Source organism: Opisthorchis viverrini (assembly GCF_000715545.1).
Source record: "Opisthorchis viverrini unplaced genomic scaffold opera_v5_34, whole genome shotgun sequence".
Classification (NCBI taxonomy): domain Eukaryota; kingdom Metazoa; phylum Platyhelminthes; class Trematoda; order Opisthorchiida; family Opisthorchiidae; genus Opisthorchis; species Opisthorchis viverrini.
The window spans coordinates 1,974,440-2,001,228 of record NW_008751690.1 but is presented as its reverse complement, the minus strand read 5'-3'; the positions used below and the strand labels follow the sequence as shown (position 1 = coordinate 2,001,228).

Genomic DNA, 26,789 nt, shown 5'->3' with positions numbered 1-26,789 from the left:
GTACGACCAGTACGCGGTTATTACAGCTGATAATGATGATGATGATGATGACCGGGCAGTATATTAGTTTCCTTTGCTTCATTTCAAATTTGAAATGTTCTTCCTTGAGGGACAGCCGAAATGCTGAAAGAAACAGAGTTGCTTTATACACACTAAATTGTGTGCACTAGCCCTCTCTCCATATCTCTCATTTTCAGCAGTCCCCATTGGATATTGGGTTTCTGGAAGATTCCGTACTTCGTGCTTGTTATCTCAATCTCCTAATTGCATCCTTTTTTAAAACAGCGGCGCTCTGTACACTTCTTAGGGTTTCTCTTCCTCTTCAGTCCGCATTTCCCTTTGATTCGTTGTCGTTCTTACCAACGCCGTTCGTGGTTTTGTTTTCTACAGTCGCATGCTCGGCGCTCTAGTTCTCATATTGATGACCTGAGGGCGCTATCCCTTCCAATGGCCCATAGTGTTCCGACGGGTTTGGATGGTACGCGTGGTGCTGATGACGAGCCCGTTTATGATTTCGTTCCTTCATCGGACGCTTCATCCACTGATGACTTGGTTCTAACAAATGAAAAGTATCTTTATGGCTCTACCAGCCATCAGGCGTTACAAACCTCATCTGATGTGAGTTTCTGTCACCCAACGCCTAGTAACTATAGTGCATCTCTCAATAAAATGGTAATAACAATCCTGTTTCGCAACTTAATCGTAGTCGCAGAACACTCTCAATTTCAGTTGAAAAATAAGTCAACCTGCTCCATTTTAGGGTCCAACAGGAAGATGACCGCAATAAAGTTAAGTGGTTATCGTACTTTTTCGATTGCCTGATAATGGGACGAGAACGTACAGTTTTCGTGCGTTTCACATATACATTACCGGAAAATCAATCGGAGTAAGAGTGACTTTTTTTCCAAAAGGCACACCTGTCATCCACTGTAACTTATCTCGGTGCGTACTTGGGCTTCGCCCCTGACACCCTGATTGAACCTCCATCTCTGTGGGTTCTACCGCTAACACGGCAGCTTGCATCAAAACGAATTTAGAATGTGTGAAGTGTTTTTTAGGAAGCATCGAAATCATCAGATAGAACCAATAAGCGCTATTAAATGTGACTAAAAAGCACCGCATGCTTTCATCACCGGACATTTCATCTACATTAGGTTTAGTTTCTTTATGTACATAGTTTTTAGTTGAAAAATAGGATTGGAATACGGTTCCTCGAAGATCGATGTTTTTTTCTTGGTCCAAGCTGAGAGCCAGTCTCTCTGGTGTCCTCGAATTGCATACAAACGTTTTCTTTGGAATGATTTTGTCTGCAGTGTTTTCCCTAAAGTGGTTAACTGCGTGTCCACAGACATGTGACTCCTTTGGTTAGAGCTGACGTCATTGAACTAATAGGCATTATCAAATGCCAGTGTTTAGTACACTGATAAAACAAAAATGCTTGAATTATCCACGTTCGTTACGGTTAGAGGGGGGCAAGTGTTGGTTTTGTGGGTGACATGCAGGTACAAAGTGAAGAATGAGCGTCTCTTTCGTTCAGTTAGCAAAGGGTTTACTTCGAAATCGGATTGACAGTGACCAATAAATAAACCTACGTTATTGCCAAAGTATACATCTGGATGGAGTATTGGGTGACACTTATGTTTCCTTTTTACCACTCAAATCCTAGTTGAAATTGTCCGTGTCCTCAAGAAAAATATTTGTTCTCGTTCCACCAGCGGCCATTCTTTTGTCGAAGCCCAGGTCACATAGTTTTGTCACGTACATTGTCAACTTTTTCTTCGATCACAGGCTGCCTGAAAATACGTAGAATCCTAACTTACATATTCATTATTCCACGAAGTGAGATTCTTCTGAGATTTAAGTTATGGCTTTTTATGCTTGAAAAACTGATTGATCTTACAGTTGTGTTATAGGGTGTATTTTCCAACTTGGTGATCGTGTAACATTCGGTTTGTCGGTTTGGCCTTTTAAAGCTGTGTGACTATTACCTTCACAATGACTCATCGACGTCCAATAATTCTTAGAGCAATATAAGAAGTGCGTGAAAACTTTATCTGAAACGTCACGACACTTCTTTTAGGTTGGTTCAGCTGAAGTATTTTTGGAAGAACAGAGCTTGAAGTGACTCAGTAGTTAAGGCTGCTAACCTAAAGGCCTGTGGTTCAGATCCAAACCCGAAATATCGATTACTGCTGTCTAGGTTTTGGCAACCTGACAGTATCTCATCCCTCGCGCTTCCTTCAATTGACACTGAAGCTAGCTACCTAAGGGGTGTTACAGAGGAACGGTCACAATTATACTAATTGGAATGAACCAAAGACACGAGAATCTTGTCTAGTCCCAATCACCTTTCTATCTTGTTTTATCCACACGTGATAAGAGCCCTATCTTTCCCTCTTTTCACTCGTCTTCAGCGAAATGCAACCTCTTTGCAGCGTAAGAGCAAACAGTCCTCACCTCGTGAGCTAGTAAAAAATAGATTTTCATCACGAGCTGAAGTTAATACAACAGAGGAACCGGAATCCAAGTCAACTGAAGCTGATGTGTGTACCATGGGTACAGCTCTGTCCGCTGAACACACCGCCAGATCTCCCCGTATGGTATCGAAACAAGTGGCCAAAGCCAAAGTTGTCCTCACTAGAAATAACCAGGTCGCTCCACCTGTGAGCCTGAAACCCATTGCAGCCAAATCACCTTTGGAGACCGGAGTAAGTTTCAACTTTGTTCGCGCTTCATTCACGACATGTGATCGTATTTCCAATAAAGTATACTAGCATGTTCACCAATCCCAAGTTTTAGTTTTGTATGTATGCTGCATGCTGTGCTCCATCAGCATCAAGAATCGATCATCGCAGTGCATTCTTTAGCACAGTCAGAAGCGGTTTCACTGTTACTTACATCGCTCTCTTTGGAGTTTGCCACTGGTATGATGTAGGTACCTATGTGATTCAGGTAACCAATAATGAAACGACTGAACTGACAGGAAAACAGCGTATCACATCTAGGGGAGCCACCAAGGCATGAGGCGTCCAAGATGTTTGAATTACAGTCAAGTATAGCGAAAACGCTCAGTTTCAGATTAAGTTGATCATAACGGGAGACTCATCTGAATCCTAGGTGAATCATCTGTTCTATTTTCCACGTGAAATAGGACTAGGTGCTTCTTATGCTTAGCAAATCTGACAGGAATGTGAGAATCCCATGATCCTTCATTGAAGGTCGCCAGCAAAGTGGAGTCAGATCATCGCGTTCGCTATTCAGCAAAAGTAGCTAGGGGGTGAGATGGATCAGTGGTTAAAGCGAAATTTACCGAAAGATCCGTGATTCGAACCCGACCTCCACCTCTTGGCTTCCCCTGTGTGGACATGGGCAACCTGGCAGTATCCCAGCCCTTGTGCTCCCTTTGGGTGGCATGGCAGCTAGGGACCGAAAGGGTATTAGAGCTGAACGATTATCTTTTTTTATTATTTTAGAAGTCGCTATTAAGTGGTATGCTCTTGCGAGAGGCCATCATATTCAATATACTGCATACAAAAGGTAAATGAAAAGTTCCTCATACGCCCCTGATCGGGTTAAATATGCGGCCACCTAAATTCCTGTCATACGGACGGCTCAGTCAACCACCCTATACTGTCACCTTAGGTACCGTGCCGAGCAGGTGGCTGGATGGTTGTGTCAGAACATATTATTATACGGGCAAAAGCAGGTCATGCCTAGGTAGCTGAAATTTATTGAGTGAGCACTGAAACTGAAAGTCGATCACTTGGCTACATTCCATCAAGAATAGGGCTGTCGAAAGGACAGATGAAGCAGTAATGAGACCAAAACGCTTCCATGATCGTTACACAAGCACGCATTTTATGGGGGCGTGAATAGTACTGACAATCGTGACAATTATCCGGTCTGGAATTTCACCCAAAATGCGCATACATAAACAAGGATGAACTGGAATCTACATTTATGTGGGGCAGCAGCAACACATTGCAGAGTTACAACATAACTATCTAGTAAGTTGCCCCGGGGATCATCATTCGCCCTGGTGGCGTAAACTAACAATACCAAATAGTCAAATGTTTATTATCTTTTTTATGTAATCCAATGGTTATAGTTTCTCAGTGCAACCATGTAGCGGTGTGTGACCAACTATGTGACAGGTATTACTTGGCAAGATAACTTTTACAGGGTACACACGGATACCCATGGGGCTATTCATTCCGAGACTTTTGAATATTTTCCATACGAGTGTCAACTGATTCTATTTGTCCGGTATGACATGAAGTGAGGCTTATCCAGTGAATATGATAGCCTTGATGCAAGAGTATTTTTGCTGAGTGACGCGTGTATATCTGTCAGGGTCACCAGCCGTCGGTTTTCTTTCCGGAGTCTCCAACTGGGAGATTAACTGTTACCAGCGCTGTTGGGTTGACTGGTAAGGACTTTTGTGCCTCGTCACCAAGTCATGAACTGACGATCCCTGGGTCTTCTCCATCCGATGCAAGGCTAGGCGAAGAGGATTCCACGAAGTAAACGGTCGTCTGGCATACGAAGTATACGGCCCAGCCAGCGTAACCTGTGGAGTGTGGCTAGCTGATATACCGAAGAAGAGTGGACTTTCGCGAAAACCAGCTGGCATGCCTCGGCGTTCCACCAGACTAGGCGCCTTCAGTCGGACCGAGAGAGTCTCCGAAAGTCTTCCAGACACAATAATCACGTCTCTGATCCATTAAGTGAAACGAGTCGGACCGCTGCATTGTACACTCTGCTCTTGGCAGTCAAGCTTATGTCACCTCCGAGCAACAAATGTAGGATGGTAGCAAACACTGTTCTGGCCTCCCAAATTTAGATGTGCTTTCATCCTTCGCCAGCCCACCGGTATTTACGCAGACCCCCAGGTAAACTGTCTTATTTACAACATCGATAGGTTCGCCTGCAAGCATGAGGTTTGAATTTGATCAGTCAGTCTAACAACAGCGTTTCACACCTTACTGGTGCGAAGTGCATGCCGAACTATGCAGAAGAATTATTTGGGTCCCTTAATATAGTCTGCATGCTCTGCAGCGGCGATAGAGAATAACCCTTCCTGACACCAGTGGGTTTGGTGTCTTCAGGCAAGAATTTGCTGCAGACATCTTCGTCCACGGAAGGCATGTGGTGTCTTTTAAGAGGCCGAAATTTAGAGAGGGCACTCGCCATCGTCAAACGCCTTCAGTGTCTGAAGACCAAAGAATCTAAACGGACCTGAGATCGTTGAGGACATCATTGCCGTTGTCAGATGTAGTATCGCAGTTCCAGTAACTGTCGTATACTAAATACCGGGTCGATGCGAACCCGGACAGGGCAAAACCATACTTAATTCTCGCGCATGTGACTCTCCTGATGCTGGATCAACCTGCCTTGGCAGGTGAAAGTGTTCCTTATTTGGGTTCGACGGTTTCAGTGGTAAGCTCATGGGGGGTTGCCGAAGCTTCCCTGTGTGCATTTTATTTCCAATCTAGGAGATCCACCACATACCTTGCGAATTTTTGTATACATGAAGTGAGACTTGGTTGACATGAACTAACCGGTCTATAAATTTGTATATTTTGATATCTCCTGGTGCCGTGTTGTTTAACTTCCGTTCGACTGGTAGTCTGGATATCCGGCACTGACATTATTGCAGCCTAACTGAACTGTAAAACATAGTCCATTGATTGGCTAAAACGCGCGAGCCGTGATTTGAGAAATACCCGGATTAGTTGTATATACACAGGGCGCCTGTGCTCATTTCACTAATCGATTGAACTGGTTAACCAGAGTTCTACTTCCAAACGTTTTAGCTACAATCTGAGTTGATGTGGTACAATGCTAGGTTTTCTGGTCAAACGTTGTGCGAGTTTATGCATGCCAAATGTGCGCAGCCTACTGAGCATACCTTTCAGATCGCCTATGGCACCACCCTCATACTGAAAAAAAGTTTCCAAAAGTCACGATATCCAGTAATAGTCTACCCCACAGTATCATACCTCTTGCGTTTAATTTGTAATTTGCATGTCAGCTATGATTATTTGGTCATTTTTACCTAGCACATGAGACGGTAGCGTCTCAAATTTTGTGGACCATTATGGAGGTTTCAATCTGTTTCATCATTGTCTACTGGAAAATACTTCGCAACGGTGCCAACTAACTGGTGGACAATATACGATTCTGCAGAAGTGTTGTGGCAATAAGAGAAATCTTTATGCCATATGAAGCATGGTTAACCATTTTTTGTAGTATTGGATAGGGACGTTGCTTTCTGTGATCAAACCTAGTTAGTTAATCGAGTCCGCATTTTCGGTTTCCATCCCTATTTTCTGATTCACTGTTTGAGCTCCCGGCCAACACTTCTAGCGGCTGGAAATTGAAAAACCACTGTTGTTCCTATGATGTTGCTATCTGACTTACTATTTATTCCTTTAGACCTTCAGTGTTTTCCTGTCAGTTGGTGCAGCGGTAGTTTGTTCTCTCAGTTGACTACCTTCCAGTAATAGTCTGGGTATTCAGGCGGAAACGTTGCTGGTAGTTTTAGTCAACTTGTCCCAATTAAGTCACATATTTTAGTAACTGATGGCATATGAAGGCATTTGGCCACCCTCCGAAGAGGTTGTACACCGAGTCCTGATTGACGTGGAGCACTGCGGTGTTGTGTATCTTCAGACGGGGTTCTCTTCGGGGATGGTATGATTTCTATAGGTTGCTGTGTATATTCTCTCACCAGATAGCCTCATGAAAAACATGCCGTATATTCTGGAAGGCCAGATCGAAAGCACACAGATTATTAAAGGTGATTAGCAAAGTTTACTATTAAATTCACAGCACCTCCCTCCAGAGTGACTCCTCGTAACGATCATTCCTCCAGTAATGGTTTCTAGGAAATTCCAAAATTCAGTACGAATTGGGTAACTTCAGAAGACTCCAATCCTCACGCTGACCAATTTTTCGGCACAATTCACCGCTATAAAGAGCATCAATATTGCCTGCCTTACTAGGTTAGTTTATTCGTTTTTCGCTTGTCAGTTATAGCAGCCAGTAGTATGAAAGAGACCACGAAACTTTCCAAAATTCAGTACGAATTGGGTAACTTCAGAAGACTCCAATCCTCACGCTGACCAATTTTTCGGCACAATTCACCGCTATAAAGAGCATCAATATTGCCTGCCTTACTAGGTTAGTTTATTCGTTTTTCGCTTGTCAGTTATAGCAGCCAGTAGTACGAAAGAGACCACGAAACTTTGGGTACTGTCGGTGCTGCTCGCCTTCCAGGATGGGGACCGCGTGATCTTCACTGCGCCTGGTGGGAGATGCTGCAAGATGTGGCTGCTAACCGGTGTCAATAGCGTTCTTGTTGCCAGTTTCTATCCAGAGTGCCTCAATGAGTGTCTGATGGTGCATTCACCTCGGAATAATTGTAGGAAGCGTGCGTTAAGTCCCTCCCTGTCCACCTTTATTCCTTTCTTCACAATAGGGCTTTCATATAAATCATGTTTGTACGATGATGATGTAGCAGCCAGATCCTTGAGGGTTATTTAGCATGGCCCCTGCACAAACAACGATAAAAAGTACTCTCAAAACTCACAAAGGCAGCAGAATGACTTCGTAACATTATAAGCTGTGACCTAGAACCGCGGGCCATGAGCTGGGACGGCATCCAAACCGTGTATCGATCCCCTTGGGTTTTGTACACAGAATTGATGAATACATGTTCGTGCAAGCATTATCCCAAGCTAGGCTGCTGATCGAGCCAGACTAAACCCTCGGTGTGGCCGAAGGTTATGCCATAACCTGATACGGTTTGGAATCAATCTCACGGCATGACCAATCGCATTAACCTCCCAAATTGACTTTATTTCGGATGGTACCAGTCAGAATCAACGTGTGTCACTAAATCGCAAGCGGGATAGGAGTACAGACTACTCTCTAGCTAGTCAGTGCCTTTTGAGTACTGGAATTGAAAATATACTCTATCAGATGCGGTAATTAAAAAGAGGCGCAAAATGTTGCTCGACCATAAAATGTTCGCGGCGATTGGTGCATGACATATCGGGTTTTGGAAAACGGGCACAAGCCCTTGCTGCTTGGCTGGTCAGTCAGCAGAGATTCCGACAGTTTCCACTGCAGAATGTTCTTTGCATAGTGAGCAAAAAAGACAAGGTTTCATAAATTCTTCAACGTCTTATATCCTCGGAGGGGAATACTCAACTGCAAAAAAATGTATTTTCGTGTGCTCCCGAAGGCTTGTTCATTGTTGAGAGATGAGTACAATGGTATTAGTTGGTGGTTGGTGGTAGCCCACTTTCATATAAATGTCGTTTGAACAGTCACCCACCTGGTGCAATTATTCTGATAAGTCTACACCAAAGAGAAAAAGCACCGCACTCGAGTTTCGCTATTATTAGCAGCGCATATTCCTGTTCGTAACACGGTTGGAACTCCAGCCATCTGACATGCGAAGTGGGCGTGTTACCACTACTATACCAGCTCGCGCTGGGCACATCTCAGTTTTCATGTCTCACAATATGAATATCATAAACGAGAGATTCGATTGAGCCTCCCGTGGGAACCAACTTGATTTGCAAATGAGTGTATTTGTTGAAACGTGAAAATTTATTTTCAACTGATGCAACACGATATTAAAGAAGAGGATATTCTACATTTATTGGTCAAATACGCAGCTCATCCCAGTGTCGTGCTGATCCTTGTGCCGCAGAATAGTCGTCCAGTCTACAGCCGTCGGATGAGGTTGGCGCATGTCACACTTTTTCTAAAATGACTGATGTGGTTGACACGAGGATATTACACTGCTAATTGTGAAATTCCTTTGTTTGAGATACTAGGCCGGATACTTCTAGCTTTGGGACACAGTTCTTTGTCAAGAGATATTTCTCCCGGTTTCTTCCAACATCCAAGCAAACGCTTCTCTTGATTTAGGTCAAAGTGGATTGTGTTGACACCAGTTTGATGTGCAATTCCAGAATATAACGACTTATCTTGTTGTCACCGTTTAGGCGCAGTTGTCTCATGCATCACTGAGTCTGAGAAATCAAGCGAGGGTGACATCAACGAGAATGAGTAAGTCGTAAAAGGTGAATACTCGGAGGTATTTTAGCCATCCAGCTGGTAGCGTTCGCAAAATAATACTCGGACTTTCAGGCAAAGATCAGGAATGTTCACTGCGGTCAGCCTATGCTATCGAAATAGTTTAAAATTAGCCGGTGAATGAGTATTCGGTTAGACGCGTAAATGAGGAAATGTTTTTCTTTTCTGTTGGAACACCAGGATTGCCCATAGGGTGGTAGAAATTTGGAGAACATAGTGCCCGCCCCAAGCATTCATCTACAGTAGAGGAATCGTTTTCCGTCCGTCTGATAGGTTGGCGCTGTAGGCAGACACCGTATGAATTTCCACGGACATGAAAGTATGCCGTCCTACTGTCTGCACAAGCTCATGGTATTGTGCTACTGAATACTACACTGTTCACCGGTGGAATAACTGGAGACAGGACGAATATATACATGCAACATATCGTGTCGAAAAGACTCGCGTAGTGCATCCAAAAAACAAAAAATTGACACGAGTGAGTAGCATAAATGGGATGGGAAGCGTTGTGGATAAGTACTCCTAAATTTCCCTATGCTTTTCTTACGTAATGACATCCGTATACGCAACTTTGGTCGAAGACTTCCGTGAGGAACGAGTACCAGAATATGGTAGACGGCTGAAGATTTGGCAATCCACACCCATTCAAACGAAGTTTGTGCAGGCATACCTCACTTGATGCAATACACATCATTGACCATCTCTCATCCTGTGTTTGTTTATCATGCATCCACGTGCCCCTTCATTTCCGACTGATTGTTAGACACAGGCGACAGACTTTGCACAAGGGCATGCTGCTTTCACTGGGATGCTTGTATTGCTGTTTCTCATTCTCTTGGTTTTTATAAGTTTATTTTTTGCTTTATACATACAAGTGCCAGGAATAGATACATCCAGTAGGTTCCTTTGACCAGGCGTCTGTTCCTTATGTACAGAAAGCAGCTCAGTTCTTCTGGTGCATTCGCGTGCATGCAGTCTGCTAGGGTTTAAAAATAGATAGTTTTTGTTGGTCTATCGCTCAGATCACACTGTAAAAAATCGTTGGGTAGGGCAAGCTGTGCATCTATTGATATTTTCATGTTTTAGCGCCTTAGTGTGTGCACACCAACAGCCCGACACTGGATGTGATGTGTGTTAGTGTGTCCCCAAGTATCCTATTATGCATCGTGCTTCTGGTCAGTGTCACCTGGATAGATATGCATCTAGTCGTGTTGCTCGCTGGTTTTGTTGTTGACGCTTCCAAATTTCCGAGATCAACGTCCAAATTTTGTCTAAAATCTTTGGCTTACCGGCTGTGGAGTCTGATCTCATTCTGCCACGAAGAATGATTGATTGCGTTTGCAGCCTGGGTGCCTGAACTGGTATAAAATAGCTTACAGATGCCCTACTGTTCTATCGCCCGATCAAAGTGCGCACAGCAACTGCCAACAGGACGAATGCGGTCACAACATATTCGCACGTAAAACAGATAGGCACATTATATGTGGATTTGCTGAATGGGTGAATTTCATTGTTCTAACGCGACCTTCATGTTTTCTCGAGTTTATCTGTTTTTATTTTTTCTTAATGTTAATAGACATGCGGCCATAATTGTTCAACTTTCCTTGCTAGCACCATTGCCACCTAGTAGACACAATGCGTGACTCGGGAAACAGTCTCCGTTTTGCAGCCCAACTCAGTTAGCACAATATGCAGGTCACACGAACGCTCACTTCTCAGCCGAATTTCTCAGTACTGAATTTAGGGCTGTTTTACCTGTTGAAGGAGCGACTTCTGCACAAAGTCGAAAATAATGAAAATTCACAATTATAGTGACCCATCTGGCAATTGGTGGTTGTTTGTGGGGTTGATAATCTTTGATTTAAATTTAGTCACGTCAATGAAGACAATACGCTCACTTCTCAGCCGAATTTCTCAGTACTGAATTTAGGGCTGTTTTACCTGTTGAAGGAGCGACTTCTGCACAAAGTCGAAAATAATGAAAATTCACAATTATAGTGACCCATCTGGCAATTGGTGGTTGTTTGTGGGGTTGATAATCTTTGATTTAAATTTAGTCACGTCAATGAAGACAATATATGCTGAAAAGCCGAGGAGCACTGTGTAGCTGTTTCATCCTTATTGGAAATCATCAGTAGTGTGTACCCCAACAACCAGAGGGTTTCGAACCCGCGAACTTCCAGCCAGTGGTTCAACACTTTCGGTCACAGCTCAATAGCAGTGTGATTGGCTCTCATTTAGACAGTAAGATAAGTGATAATAAAAGATAATCGTTCAGCCGTAACACACTTTCGGTGTTTAACTGCCATGCCACCTGAAGGAAGCACGAGGGCTGCGATACTGTCAGGTTGCCCAAGCCGAGACAGGGAAAGTCGAGAAGCAGATGTCAGGGTCAAACCACGGTCATTGAGCTCGTGCCTTAACGACTGAGCCAGTGGTCAGTCAATAATTTACATAACTGTTCACTTGTATTTCTATATCTTGTTCACACCGCGATGCAAAGGTCAACAGACTTGGGGATAAACACCTACTAACTGCGGTCTGAGAAGTAATTATGTTCATAACTTTTAGAGTGCGGATGTCCAAGTGTATTCATTGGAAATTGTGATATTCTCGTTTGGTCCGCTTCTCACCGGCAAAGCTTATTTTTCATATTCTTCCCTACCCCCAAACCGATGTTTTGCCTTTGCTAACATTATATTTCATGCTTCAAGTTAGAGTCCGAGCTTAAAGTCAATCGGAAAGTATTTTTGCATTAAAAATTGATGTGATACCTGGAATATCTTTTCACTCGTTAGCTCTTTCACCGCAATCTATGAATAGTGCATGTTCATCCGATTCATCATGTTTGTTCCTTTTACTCAGGTAGAGTAACCAGCTATTATCCTCAGAGTGTTTCTTTTCTCTGTGTTTTTGTATTCGCTGTTTTTTCCACTCTTAATGAAGGTACACGGATCATATTGCTGCAGTAGAGCAGCTATGTGATCACTTTTTACTCGCTTATTTTCTCCTATTTCAGCTGCAATCATCTTCCAGACAAGCGGACGTTCCCATTGTTTTTTCTCCCCGTGAAGATCGGAAGTTTTCCATCACGCGGAACGGCGGAGATTCCTATCATCCTCAAAATGGTGCCAGTCGCGTGGAGCACAGACCGTTACCCAATCCCGTCAATCCCTTGTTGGATGAAACTACTTACGATGAAGTTGATGGAGATTTTACTGGAAATTCTACAAAAATCCAAGCCGAAACATCGGGGACACCGGTCTTTGATGCCTGCGAAGTACCGATGAACCCCGCTGTAGCGCATACTGATGGTTTGGAACATGAAGTAGTACGACTGAGGCATCAGCTCGAACTCTCACGTGCTGACGCGGCCCGAGCAGCTAACCGACTTAGCCAACAAGAGGCGGAATTGGCTCATCTCCGACAGTTGTTGTCTCAGCTGCGTGCTCAGCCACAGTTAAATCGTTTTCCATCTGCGCTGTCGAACCAGATGAGTTTGAGGGCGACTGTGCGGGAGATCCTTTCGGAACCCAGCTGCAACCCCAAAACGACGGCGTCAGAAAAGTTTGGCCTTGACTGCTCCGCGGGAAGGGGTATTGGGACAAGTTTTACAGAACTCGATGACGCCATGGCGAGGTGAGTCGTTCTAAAACCGATTAATGCGTTGTAGGCTTTCCTAGTTAGTGGGGGTCGGACAACAATAGAGCGCTCTACCTGGATGTGTAAAGGGCCCGTGATTTGTATCTGTATTTATATCTTCCTTCCTGAAAAAAGGAGCGACCAACTTTTTCCTCACATTCAAGCCGTTCCACTTTCCCAGTTGGTGAGTATATTCTGATGTCACCTCTGTGTGTAGTCGTTTAAATTTACCGCGATACTATTAGCTAGTGTTCCGTTTGATAAACTTCTCAATTTCTCTCTCCAGTGGTCGTTATATCTTGTGTCTGTCTGTCCCTCAGAACCGTTATAAACATTCCTTCGTGTGTCCCAGACAGACGACCTCTAAAAAATACGACCTCTCAGTTTTCCTGTTTCCTTCAGAAATTGTCTTGACCATGGACTTGCGCATTGTCTATTTCCATGGTCACAATTCACTTCCGAATAGCGATCACTTGGGTAATATTTGCCCAATTATAACAAAGTCTGCTGCAAACTAACACGCCAATCAGCTGGTTCCAACCGTGTTTCTTTGTGTAATTCACTACTCAGTACATTCAGTTGAACATCATAACCGATAGATTCAGTTGGGTTTGCGGGTGCACCTTTCGTCAAAATCAAATTAGTATGTAGATGAGTATACACGTTGTATATCCTTGTGTACTTTTGTTTGTGCATTGTTCGACCTCTGTGCCCGCTCACTTCGTTACTTCGGCTCGTAAATGGAATAACTGAACTGAACCCGAGAAGTAGATCGTTGTCTGAGACACTCATCCGAACCGTACACGAACTACACTCTCCCACTTCCGCATATCCAGATGAGGTCTTTTTTAATGAGAAACTTATTGGCCCGTTATTGAAAACAGTGGTATCTGTGGAAACTCTATAAACGCCATCGAATGGCTCCGGTTGCGTTATACATCGGAGCTAATGAAGTTGGCAATCGTGGATTTCTTGGATTATAACGAAAACGGTTCAATTTAGCGGTCAAGGGCGAGTTGTCTTCTAGTCAGTAAAGCCAGATGGAAGTCTTCTGTTGTCAGTTTTGGCACTATTTTTATACTGGAAGAATCAGGCTGAAGCAGAAACAACGATGATATCTACTGTGTGATTAGTTAGCCAGCTTCGTCAGTTTTCATTAGATAAGGTTCGCAGATTGTTGTTCCCACTCTGTGATACCGTTTGTCGTTGACCCTTTTCAGCTTCTAATTCCTAATCCGTTACACACTCGCATTTGACAGATAGCGTAGAATCAACTGCTTCTAGCTGTTGATTAATCTGCCACTTAGCATTTTTTCTGCCATCTCTGTCACATAAATGACGCTGTGAGGGGATAATGCATAAATCATCCTTGTTCGCTTGACCTTTAAAGTTACCGACGTCCCCCCTCACCGAAGTCTATTGACAAACTGGGTGAATTGCAGGCAAGCAAACCGAAATATTAGGTCTGGGATTGGAGGTTGACCGTCCAAACGACAGTTGCACACCCCGAAGATACTCGCAAGTAGTTAAATTTGTCGAATGTTGAAGTAGGGCCGCGTGATCACCTTGGTTTGAATGCGTTACTCACAATTACTCCTCATCGATACCAAAGTAAAAAGTGATCCGCCATATTGTTGACCCTCATTGTTGGTTGCAATATTCACGGCCGTTCCTGACTCTCACACGCATTTTTTTTACCGTAACTCAACGAACTGCGCAACAGTATGAAGGTTATCACTAGTCGAAAAAAATTTACTGTTGGCATGTGCGGAAAGCTAACATACCCTGATATTAATCCGTATTACAACCTTCTCACAAGCACTTCGGGTAACGAAACATCATCTTGGTGTTATGCCACAGAGAAATAATTGTCACCAACAGTCAATGGGGACAAAGGATGCAACGGAAAAGTCACGTTTAAGGCTTGTGGGATTATCACGTGGGAATGGAACTTCAGATGTTATTCAGAAAGCTTCGAGGGGCGAGATGGCCCAAGTGGTAGGAGCGCGAATTCACTGACCGGAAGGTCCGTGGTTCGAATCCGACCTCCGCCTCTCGACATCCCCTGTCTAGGCTTGGGTAACCTGGTAGTATCCCAGCCCTCGTGCTTCCTTCGGGTGGCAATGCAGCTAGACACTGAAAGGGTGCTACAGCTGAACGCAGAAAGCTTCGAAATCAACGCCTTTGGAACGGACGTCATTTTCCGTTGATGAGAACACAAGCCTTATTGAACCAGCACTTCTCATCGATTGTACTTACCAAATTCAATGACCATATTTCACCCCGATTTGCCGGGCGAACACCTTCAAGTGAGAATTGCTGAGCACAACAACCGATTGATTATCATTACGTCACGCAGCCCAGTTCATAAACTGAGGGACAAAACCAAAGGCATGAGAGGGTCTGACGGTGATAACCCGTTTCCCCTCACATTTACCACATCTATTGTTTGTAATCGTAAGTATGGCTGTCAGTAACCTGGCCCCGAAGTTTCGGATTTTAATGCCACTACAGTTGTTCACTACAGTATACTACAGTGTTCACTCTTATGTTGGCTCGTTTTAGAATGCATTCTAGTTAACCTCTTGAATCCATCCGTTTTGAGCAATCAGTTACTCCTAGCGTAAATAGCCTGAAGGGGTCCGGCACCCTACTGCCACCATCATTTTCGTTTATAGGTAAAACAGTCATCCAAGTAACTGGTATACAAAAATGAAATACCAGAATGCTTAATTTCTGGTGAAATACCTCAGTGGCATCTATTCCTCATTCTTCCAGGCTTGAAAGGGAGCAGGCTGAACTACAACAAGAGCAAGCACGTATTCGAGCTCGTATGGCTGCGTCGCAACAAACTAAACCTGTATCCCAACCCAAACACAATTCGTACCTGTCAGAAGCATCCAAAGCTCATCCTATGGATGTTCCTGCTTCCTCGTCTCAAGCAGGAACGGTTTCTTCTGCCGAACTACGACCGTCTGCCCAGACGCATTCCTATGTTCAACCCACAAAACCTGTGCGTTATGGACCACGGGTGCGTCACGATCCGCCTCCACAGCCACGTAAAGGCACCTTCAGTCGTCGAGATGTTTACTGACCAGCCATAGGTTCTATGCGGTCTACCTAATACTCTCCTGATACTCAGTGAAGAAAAGGTGTCGTCCGTTAGACTGTGCCTGCTTCGGTGACAGAATTCGGTATAAATCTTTATTTCTCTTGCCCCCATCCCTTCCTCTCCTCTGCTTTGCCAGCTCCTTCAGAATTTATTTTCCAACCCACTGTGCTACCCCCTCCCCAGTACTGTACCATAGATTCCTCATCAGATTTGTAAAAAGTTCTCTTCAAAATTGACCTTAGCACTGGTTGACTTGCTAGTTTATTTTTTACATGTAGCTTTTATCCGTATATCCACCTTGCGAACGCCATAGTTGATGTGGAGCCTTGAAAAAGCTCTTTTTTCCTTGGAGTCCTTAGGTCACTTCAGAAGGTTGCATCCTAAGCACTGATGTGGCTGTCTCTGTCTTCATTCAGCAGGCAAGGAATTCGAATACGATTCGGGTTAATTCTATTAGACATTTGCCTCCTCAAGACAGCGAAATTTCTAACCATCAGTCCTTGTTTCGGCTGCCGATGAAGTGAAAATATCCCATGCTATTCAATAAATAATCGTTTGCCCGTTAGATGGGTCGTACTGATACACAACAGAGCTTTCAATGATTCTTCATTAACCAGGCAGCAGAAAGCGGCCTGGTGGAGTATTGAAGCCCACATCCGAGATTTCCGGAATTTTTTCTCATAAGTTGTACGGGATGGTAGATCAGAACTCGCTGACAACAATGGATCTTTTTATACTTGTTTCAGGCTCAGAGGGTGGTCTCCGATGAGTTGACCCGGCGGCATTGGAGAGCCCTCCTCCACATAAGTGCCAACTGAGTGCGTATATTTCATTAGTTTTAGTTTTGCTTCTTACTCACGAGTCAGAATTTTACGATATCTTGGATGTCAATCTAACTGCACCCTCGCAAACCCTTTATGCCGTGGGATAAATAACTTCATGGCGATTTGTTAGTTATACGTTGGTTGGTGCCCGTGGACAGCTGGTTACTTGTTGGCTGACGCGAACTCAACCTGATGCGCGTGATTTGACCGAACTTCTCTCAACTTGCCCAGGTAGAACTGTGTCCATCCATCCCCCTTCAGCGACTCATTTTCACTGAATACCTTCGTCATGTGTTTGAAATAGTTAACAGGCAGAGAGGGAAATCAACCACCTCCCACTTCAATCAGCACTTGACGCTAAGAAAACCTGGACACTTGCCACCATATTCACACCAAAGTGAATTGTTCATTGCAACTAAACTATTCTTGGGACCAAGAATGAGGTAAGATGGTAGGCACACCACCATGGACTAATTCCCTACATCTGTGGCGTACATCCCCACTTTTATAAGAGTTGATTAAGGTATTAGGTTCTGGGTTTGTTGTCTGGCGGAAATTGTCACGTGCGGACTGAAACATTCCTGTTCCATTCAGCAGGGATTGAAGTTATATTAAAAGTTCATGCGCATGGTGATCGTTAAAACTGGCTAAATAAGGTCAATTTTTATAACTCCTGTATATTCTGTTAGCCTTCTGGTCGGAAAAGTCGGGCAAGGATCTCGTCTCTCTCGGTGTCCTCACCATCATCAAGCATTCATACAACCCATATCGAATGCATGTAAACCAGTTGCTTATACCTTTTTCTGTCGCATGCTTTCACACGGCCGGACATCATCGACAGCATAACATCAGTGTTCAACACAGATGCTTCATTGCCGCACGCCCATGGTTAATTCAAATGAACTACGTTGGGCTGAGGATACTCTTGAGCATGCGCGGAGTGAAGCAGCGCCTCTATGAGTGGTGTGATAACACCTGCCCTCCCCAATGCCGACCAAACTGTGATTAACATTTTGCTACAATTGCTTATCCCATTAAGTGTCAAAGAAACAGGTACTCGGGAAATAACAGATAGCGAGACATTCGCAACAGGAATAACCAACTGGTAACATATGGAATGGCGGTTCGTCCTTCTTACCACATCCTTGTTGTTCTGTACAATGTTCGAACTTGAAGGACTGCGATAACTTTCATCTACCAGTGTTTGTACGTGGTGCTCCGTGTGAATACTGTAGATAGGGATAGGTGTACGAGTTACTCTCATGGATGGGTTTCAAGCCAATGACTTGTCCAGCTGTCTCAGTTTATATCGCCCATGGGATTGATCTTCATGAACGTCCCCAGCGAAATTTGTTTGCCTAAGTGTGACGTTCCTGACGATCGTTTAGTTTTTCTAAATATCCAGTAAGCGAAAACAGCTCACAAGATGCTCTGTCAGATCGTCCACACAAACCCTTAACCTGTGCTTTGCGCAGGATTGCGTTGTAGGTAATCGTCGTAAACCTCGCACGACTGCTGGACCGAGAAGTTAAATAACAGTGGTTTGCGAATAAATTTATGGGATGAGTGTGCTTACAAAGTTAAGGATATTTGGAGTTATTGGTATCTTTGTGAACTACAGACCTTGCATCGCCCATACCTCTTGAACTTGAGTTATTCACGGTCCGACTCTGGTACTCAGGTTTTTTCACTGGGTGAATAATACACCTTATAAATCAGAATGTGTGACCATTGGGGTTGACACAAACTATCCTCAGGGCGATCAACGTAATCAGGGTAGGACCAAACTACCAAGGCCAGTACGACAATTACATGTGCTAAATGTATTCACTGGTACACCGATTTGGTTCTAACGGGAAAGAGCCTAATTACTTTTGTAATTTTCTTCAACTAAATATACTCTGTAGGGTTTATGTTTTTTCGGCTTTTCAGCAACCTTATGGGAATTTTTGCTTCACAAAATGTCACCGTCTCTTTAGATGGATTATACTACCCATAGGCGGTCTTACCGCACAATACATACAGCTACCTTCAGACAAGTGACTTGCGTGAGAGCAACGGCAACAGAACATCTCGCTCTGGTTAATTAGACGGTGCAAAAATCGGTCACTTTGATAAGTGAACTGCACCGTATGTACCGTTTGTAGTTACCGGTACTGTGTGGCGTTGAAAGGACTATGACAGCTCGTGTTGTTGGCTACCAATGCGTTTTGATTTACACACGTCCGACAGTGCAATACCTTACATCTTGGCTTTTTGAAATACTCAATAATAAGATAACGAAATACGTTCATTGGTACGCCATGCAATGAAGTCTTACGAGCACCAAAGAACCAGCGTAATAAACAAGCACAATCTCGGATAAAAATGCGTTCCAATGAGTAAAAACCAGTAAAATCGGTGAGTGGAACTAGTAAACAGACGCAATCCACTGACTACTGTGAAAATCTTGCACGCGGATGCGGCGTGTGCTGTGAGTGGATCAGATCACACATCTTGAGGTGCAGCATGTGATTCGAAAAAAAATGGTGCGTAGATTAGCATGAACATATAAGTATCGGCGAAGAATTTCACTTTCAAGGTGACCGGCTGATGTGAAAGAGCCAATTGCCGCTACTCTCTCAGCCTGAAAAAATTTCTATGGCCGTACTGGTCACATTTCTCCCTCTGGCTCCGGAATAGTGCGATAAGAACATTTGTGATCTCCTACTTATGTTTTTGAAGAGGAAGCTTGTAATTTGGGTGGTTAGTTGAGCACAATTTTGGGACCAACTTGAAGAAAACGCTAAAAACGAATACTTCAGATGTCGCGTTTAATCCGGCGTGGTCAGCGTTCCAACCTTTTATACGTCTTAATTCTGCTGTATCAGTCTTCGAGAAAGCAGACCCTGTATGATAGTTGGACGCTGAGTACTCAACTTTCCGATGCCATGTGACTGTCGGGTTACCGAAATTTTATCTCACATATGAGGGGTGTACTTGGTCCGAATGCCATACAAGACATTGAAAGTGTTTCTGCTACAGTGAACTACGCTTACGGTATCTCTGTCGCTTCCGAAATGCCGACCCACAAACGTCAATATAGGGAATAAATAGGAGCGCCACGTCGCTCATCGGTGTTTCGCGTGCAACGCAGCATAAATAGCAGTTGTGGAAATTTCTGGGGTCAACGCGCCCATGATTCAACCCAGGTTTTCGTTATTTAAACTTATGCGCTACTTAAGACGGAGAATTTCCCTCGACACTACTGGAGGAAGGAACTGACCACCTTCTGCCCCAAAAATGATTCGGCGTATCCTATCCATGATGCGATCGTCATGACGGGACTTTTCACCATGCACCATGCTATCTTATTCTTTTGTGACATCATCTAGGTGCACTCTCGCTACTACGGGGACATTTATTTATGCGAATCCTTGCGTTGGCAAGAATACTGCCCGCGCTGAGAACATAAAGAGCAGTGCTACGGACTTTTTCACTTGTGCCTTTCAGGCGAACGGCAGCCGCTAAACGACAAGAACAAAACCGACTCGAAAATCTTAGGCAGACGCCTCGATCATGTGCATCGATCCGTGAATCCATGTCCAGGTAGTTTACAGGCCTTCTCATTCTTGCTGGCTTCCAGAGGTGGGGGATACTTCCTTCTCTCGACAAATGCACAGCTCATCCGTGACATCTACCACGATCTATTGACCACTCTTTACCTTATATCTCCCTTAAAATGTTTTCACCCCGTATCTCTCACCACGGTAACTTACTAAAACCGTGGATACCAAACTGCACATATGAAAACAAGCCACCGTTCTGGACCTCGCTCGAAGAAACAAAAACGTCTTGTTCAAGTACATGAGACATCGCCGAAGAAAAGAGCCATCCGCGTTCTCATTGAGGGACAGAATCGGAGAATCGACGAATGACACAACAATGGTATCTCAGGTTTACAGAGAACACTATGCCTGTATATACTCAGCCCCAGCGTCTCCGCCACATCCACTATTGTCAGGGCGGAAATACGAACAGCTTCTAACCGAATTCGTCTTCACGGTGAAGGACATTCGTCAACTCTTGCAAAAGACCGACCCGATCTGTGCCCTGGGGCCCGATGAGGTCCGTCCAAGGATCTCGAAAGAAACGTCCCCCGAACGAGCAAATCATTTACACCTGGTGTTTCGTCAGTCGCTTGACGAACGCCGCCTTCCCTCTGGTTGGAAGGAAGCGATTGTCACGCCAATCTACAAAACTGCTGACCGGCTATCGCCTGAAACATGCATCAATAGCGTGTCGTGTAAGGTGATGGAACGCATTCTGAAGCGAGCTATCCTAGACCACATTCCATCCAGAAATCTGGTATCACTAGCTCAACAAGGATTTCTCCCACATCGCTCTTGATACAAACAGACTCTTGTAGATGGACAGCTTAACCAAGCCAAGGACGAACGACTCATATCGGATGCCATTTTTTGGGTTCTCCAAAGCATTTGATAGGGCCCCACAAGTCCCGCTGCTCCACAAACTTGAGTCTTACGCGATTCAAGGGAATATCCTTCACTGGATCAAGGCGTCCCTACCAGACAGATCACTCCGGGTGAGAATAGGCTGGACCTACTCTTCTCAAGCGCCGGTCTCCATTGGAGTTCCTCAAGGTTGCGTCCTGGGACCAGTGCTGTTTCTGATCTATGTCAACGACCTTCCGGGTGTTCTTGCGAACCGGTGCCTACTTTTAGCGGGCGACTTGAAATCCTGGAGTTCCAATGCCAGTGCCCTCCAAATGGATGTAGAGGCTGCCAAGCAGTGGTCGTTGGACTGGCACCTTCCTCTGAATGAAGAAAAGTGCGTCCATATGTCGTTTGGAGAGACTCGGCGAATGCCTTTGTTATGCATGGTGAGAAAGGACCAGAAAACATCATGAGGATAGATGCCAAAAAGGATTTGGGCATCTGGATGTCCTCAAACTTGGCCACCTCACTGCACCATGAGAAATTGGCCCAAAGGGCATTCGCCATTTTACGGATGATCCGACGCACCTTCTCCCGTATCACTCGCATGGACTTCCAAATACTCTATGGGGCCTACGTCAGACTGCCCCTGGAATACGCCAACCAAGTTGTCTACCCAGGGCGCACGAAAGACGTCACCCTCATTGAGCGTGTCCAGCGAGCCGCTAGTAGAATGGTTGCCGGCCTCAAATCCGTGGACTACGGAACGCGTCTCGCGATGCTCGATCTCTTTCTCCTGGAGTACCGTCGCCTCCGAGGGGACCTAATTCTTACTTATGCCCTGTTTGAACAAAGCTTGGCAAACAGGTTTTTTACCGTTGACCCAGCAAGCACACGGCAGGGACATAGTGAGAAAACCTTCAAGCTCAGGGTACACACATTCACTGGACAAAATTTTTTCTCATTTCGGGTAGTAGTTGCGTGGAATGATCTTCCGCAGACGGTTGTTCACGCTCTTTCTAGAACGAAGTCTTAAGCATTATTAGACACTTATTTATGCGAATACCCGCGCTGAGAACACAAAGAGGAGTGCTTCACCCCTTTTTCACTTGTGCCTTTTAGGTGAACGACAGCCACTGACCGACAAGAACAAAGACGACCCTGGAAACTTCGGCAAAAGGCTCGGTCCCGTGTATCAATAAGTGAATCCGTGATTACCTGGACATCATCTACGTGGCTCAGCTCGGAACTCTCTGACGGGACACTTATAACAGGTCGGCAGCAATCAGTCATCCCTGTCAATCTTTAGTGAAGTTAATCAAGGGAACGTACCGCGAGCCATCCCCCTCCTAATGCATATCAACTGCCTCTTCTACATCGTGTAATGTATTTAGCCCTTCCTCTTTGCAGGCGATGTTCAAATCACCTACACATTTTCTACCTCTGCAAAAACTCTTGCTTTTCACTACGTCCGAAAGGACTTCAACTGTCTGACTCATCGCTCGAACGTCTCTGATCTGAGCTTCTCTGCCGCAGCGTCCCAAACATATTCCTACCCTTGCTCCCTCCCAGCTGGTTCGTTTACGATTAATGGTAAATCTCGAGCGTTTTCTACAGAGATCGAGTACTTTGGCAAATGATATTTATTTCGCTTAGATATTCCCAACAATTCCAGCATTCTCTGCCTTCTAGCATTACTCCCCTTTTGTCCTAAAGACACAAAGTTCACATTTTTAAACAATCCGTGCAATAAGTCATAAAATTCTCTCGTGTTTTCTCTTCCCTGTATTTTCACAGCTGTCAACTAGCAATAGAAAGCGTACAGCAATCATTCACCAAAATTTTGTTCCACCAATCCAGCTATACACAACGCTGCTCCCGCTGAGTTAACTGGTGTCTTGTGCCACCATGGCTGAGAGGTTTTAGGCTAAATCTAGCTCCCCTGCAAAGCCTGCTGCACCAGAAGCCTTTAGAACTGAGTCTAGGCCAAGCGTAAATTCACGTCCTCAATATAGGCTCCGTAGGCCAACAGCCTCCTAGTGTGCCCTCATGCTTACTAACCTAAACCTCGAACGGCTTCAAAATAACGAATGACCAGACATTTTCGTAGTCCGTGGATAAATTCCCTATTCGTGAAACTTTTGCCGCCTTACTGATCATTCATCCACGCTCCGATCTCTCCTATGAATCGCGTTCAATGCACATTTGTTTTTAACGACGATACAGTTGATGAACAAGCACAAGATCCCGTTCTTATAGCCTGCTCTCTTCTCTACTTGCCTCATGTCATTGCTCAACCCCCCGCCAAACATACACACAGCATTGTAGGCTGCCTGTTTGACGCAGTAGTTTCGCCAACGCTCCGTTACCGTTTAGCCACAGTGCGCTTGCTCTGATTATCATTACTAAATCTCCACTGTCCAAGTGGTCACAGCGGTTGCATTCAATTCCTCCACGACCTGACTTTACTGGCGCATATTTCATCGTCCAGATTGACTGAGCTGTTCTGTTGGCCCGGCTTTCCCCCTACCGGAGGAATTGTCTGGTAGCCAGAGCACTGATGGAAAATTTGTGTGATTTTTGGGCGCCCCCTGCTGGGAAGGTCACCCTGCTACTTTTCACCATGATACGTTTCTTAAAACCGCTACCACCTGGTAGTCGATCATTGCCGTTGGTTCAAAAACTTGCATTCAATTAGGAAATCCATGAAAGAGCACTGCTCATGTCTGTTTGTAGATGCTAGTTTGTACTTTTTCCGGGTGCGTCATTTATCTGGCAACGCTTTACACTACAAGTGATGGGGGCTGACCTTTGTAAAGTAGTATGCACGTGATACCTGATGGTACACTGCGGTACCCATAGCTTATATAGATGTGCACAGCTGTAGCCACCTTTGTCCTACCTAGGGTTGGACCACATCAAAGCCCTTCGTCAGTTAAACATAACACGCGCATGCTCTCCACGGAGCTCCGAGTAGTCACATACGGTAAATAAAAATAAACAACGATGAAGTCGGCATTTCTTCAATAAAGTTCCTCATTGCTAGCGCTTACAGACTTTCCTCACCATGCATCACTCGTTGATTGAATATGATAGCACGGCTCCGGAGACTGGTGACCCTTTCTGATGCAGTCAGTGTCGATGCCAAATTATGGTATTACCCAACTCACATGTAAACCTCCATAAGAACTTTTTCAGTATTTTATAGGCTTCATCCCATCAGTACTTTTTTGTTTACTGTCCCTTCTCACAACACCTCCGCATACTTATACTGGTTTTTATATTTGCAGCTTTCGTATTCTAATGGCTTATATTTGGCAAACTAAGCCAGGCGTCCACTGCTGGGCTACGAAGCATAAATCCAACTCTATCTCATCTCATGTCACTACCCTGGCTGTGATAAACTTCGTTATTTCACTCTCCCGATGGACTTCATCCTCCATGATACCTCCTTCAATTCACAAAGCCTCACTTATCTCATCCCATTCCGCATCCTACCAAGCTCCGAACTTCAAAAGTAACTGTGCCAAGCGCTTCATGCGTCCGCCATCCACTCATCTAGGTTGGTCTTCCGTTTACATCACACTGCCCTCAAACCGAACCAAAATTAGGTGTGACTGTTTCGGCCTGATTCGATCTGTATCACTCTTCTTGTCCATCCCAGATGCAGCCACCACAGACGTGCGCATTTCCTGCCGATTACCACTGTCCATAAACCGAAGTATGCCTGTGCAATAATGGCACGATCGGTCTGATGGCAATCCCGCGACCATTTTCTTCCTACGCCCGCTCATCATGACCTACAGTTGCGACTACACAGCCCCAAAACCTCACCGCTGAGTTTGGATTTAGCCCCTGGTTTTGCTCTTTTTTTCAAGCTGCTCTTTCCGCAAGTTGAAAGATTTTATTGACGGCGGTTGTTTTACCTTATGCGACAGCACCATCTTCCCATCAAAACACACTTTACGCCAGACATACCAACAACACCGACACTGGTGAGTCTACTTAGCTTCAATGTCAGTCATATTTTGGGACAAAACTTTTCATTTATCTCCACATGGAAATTCGCCACCTCCGTCTATCTTTGTTTGTTGTGACCCTGGCCCAAGGTCACTTCTGGCCAGCAATGATTTTCAGCATTATTTCAAGCCAACTGGCTTCGCACCTCGTGCCCAATTATTTTAGCTTTTTGGTCTCCATAACTACGATGACTTTCCACGCAACAGGCGTGCTCTGTGGGTTGCAACTTCCTCGCCGTTTTGATGTTGCTCGCTGTGTTCAAGTCGTAAAGAACCGGTTTCGCCCATATTAGAACGCTCCCCACAAGTTAGTAAACGAACCTCCCATTATTACTGTCGTTTGATTCTACTAACATGAGTCAATATAAGCTCACTGATCATTTACATCTACCGAACATTGTCAGTAACCTCTTCACACCTAGCCCGTCGGAGCGTTTCGCTTACTTTGTATCCACTGATGTACTCACATCCACCGAATGGATGGAGAGCTGTCCCCTCTGCATTCAGCACCTCATTTCCGAACTTTTGAGCCACAAGTCTGTTGTATTCCGGTTTCGTAAATGTCCATAAAAGTATTAAAACAATTGAACCAAATGCAGCCGCCCGCTTATTGTCGCCAACTTCCTCCATACCTAGGGCTACCATTGCGTCAGGGTCACTCTCAGAAGAGCAGGTGGTTTCCTCAGGCATTTGGATTCATGCGTGCCGTACAGCACTTATCGCAGTGTGATGGAAGGACCAGGCTGGGTGCTCACTGGGCTTCCAATGCATTATCAGGTATTATAAACTTGCTCACTTACTGGCTGGCATAGATGCGATAAGAAATTCCCAGTAGTTTCAGGAGTACATATACTAAAGTTTCAGGTTTTCAGGGACAGGTGAGGACTATAGGAGGCCTCACTTGCCGGAGATACTGTCTTGATTTGCAAACCACCACAGCATATGCTCGTGGTGGGCATGCTTAGATGCTCGAAGCAGCATAAGCTTGGCTGAGATTGGGCGTGGTTTATGCTCAGGCCATAGCCGGTATCGGAGACACACAAGCAGCTTAAAGCACTGAGCACAGCTGGCGAAAAAACGCACTGGGCTCTCTAAAGTCCCATTTTAGACCAGTAATGAGAGTATTCTAGTTGTCGGTTTCTCTTTGCCGTCAGATTTACTTTCACCCCGTTGGGAGCGCCATGTGGATACTTCACCAGCCGTCGTCACACTGGTGAAGATTGTGTAGCTCAGGCAGGGTATATTGACCAAGGGACATATATTAGATGGTACAGGCGATATCGCGATTTGTCCTCTAAACTGTCGCCACAATATCCCTCTGTGCTTAGCCAGCAAGTATAGCCCTGCGCCGACCAATGGATGGCCCCGAAGGTACCATCCAACCTTCGAAGCGGAGCCGCGAAACTTTTTAGTTAAATAACTTCGGAAAACCCCTATAAATATGGTGTTCTGCAGGTAGCATAATACGGATATAAATACGTTAGTTCTTGTAGGCTTTGAGCAGCGATTGGTTAAAGACTTCACTCATTGAATGCGGACGGCCAAACGATCAACCTGAATCGAAGGTTTGAGTAATCTGAGAAAATAATAGTAGTTTACTCTGGGATGGTGAGTCGCGTACCGTAGAACAGAAGAAAGTTGC

The 26,789-nt window shown here is 44.8% G+C and overlaps 1 protein-coding gene across 1 annotated transcript in view; it reads left to right on the top strand.

Annotated features, from left to right (window-relative positions):
* Positions 1-16,213, top strand: part of T265_02697 (hypothetical protein) — a gene marked incomplete at both ends in the record, with an annotated part of 113,238 nt that extends 97,025 nt beyond the window's left edge. Inside the window, 4 exons of the mRNA XM_009166999.1 lie at positions 391-618; positions 2,415-2,708; positions 12,134-12,753; positions 15,535-16,213. Coding sequence (XP_009165263.1) covers positions 391-618; positions 2,415-2,708; positions 12,134-12,753; positions 15,535-15,850 — 1,458 coding nt within the window. The remainder of the gene's footprint in view (positions 1-390; positions 619-2,414; positions 2,709-12,133; positions 12,754-15,534) is intronic.
* Between the last annotated feature and the right edge of the window lie 10,576 nt (positions 16,214-26,789).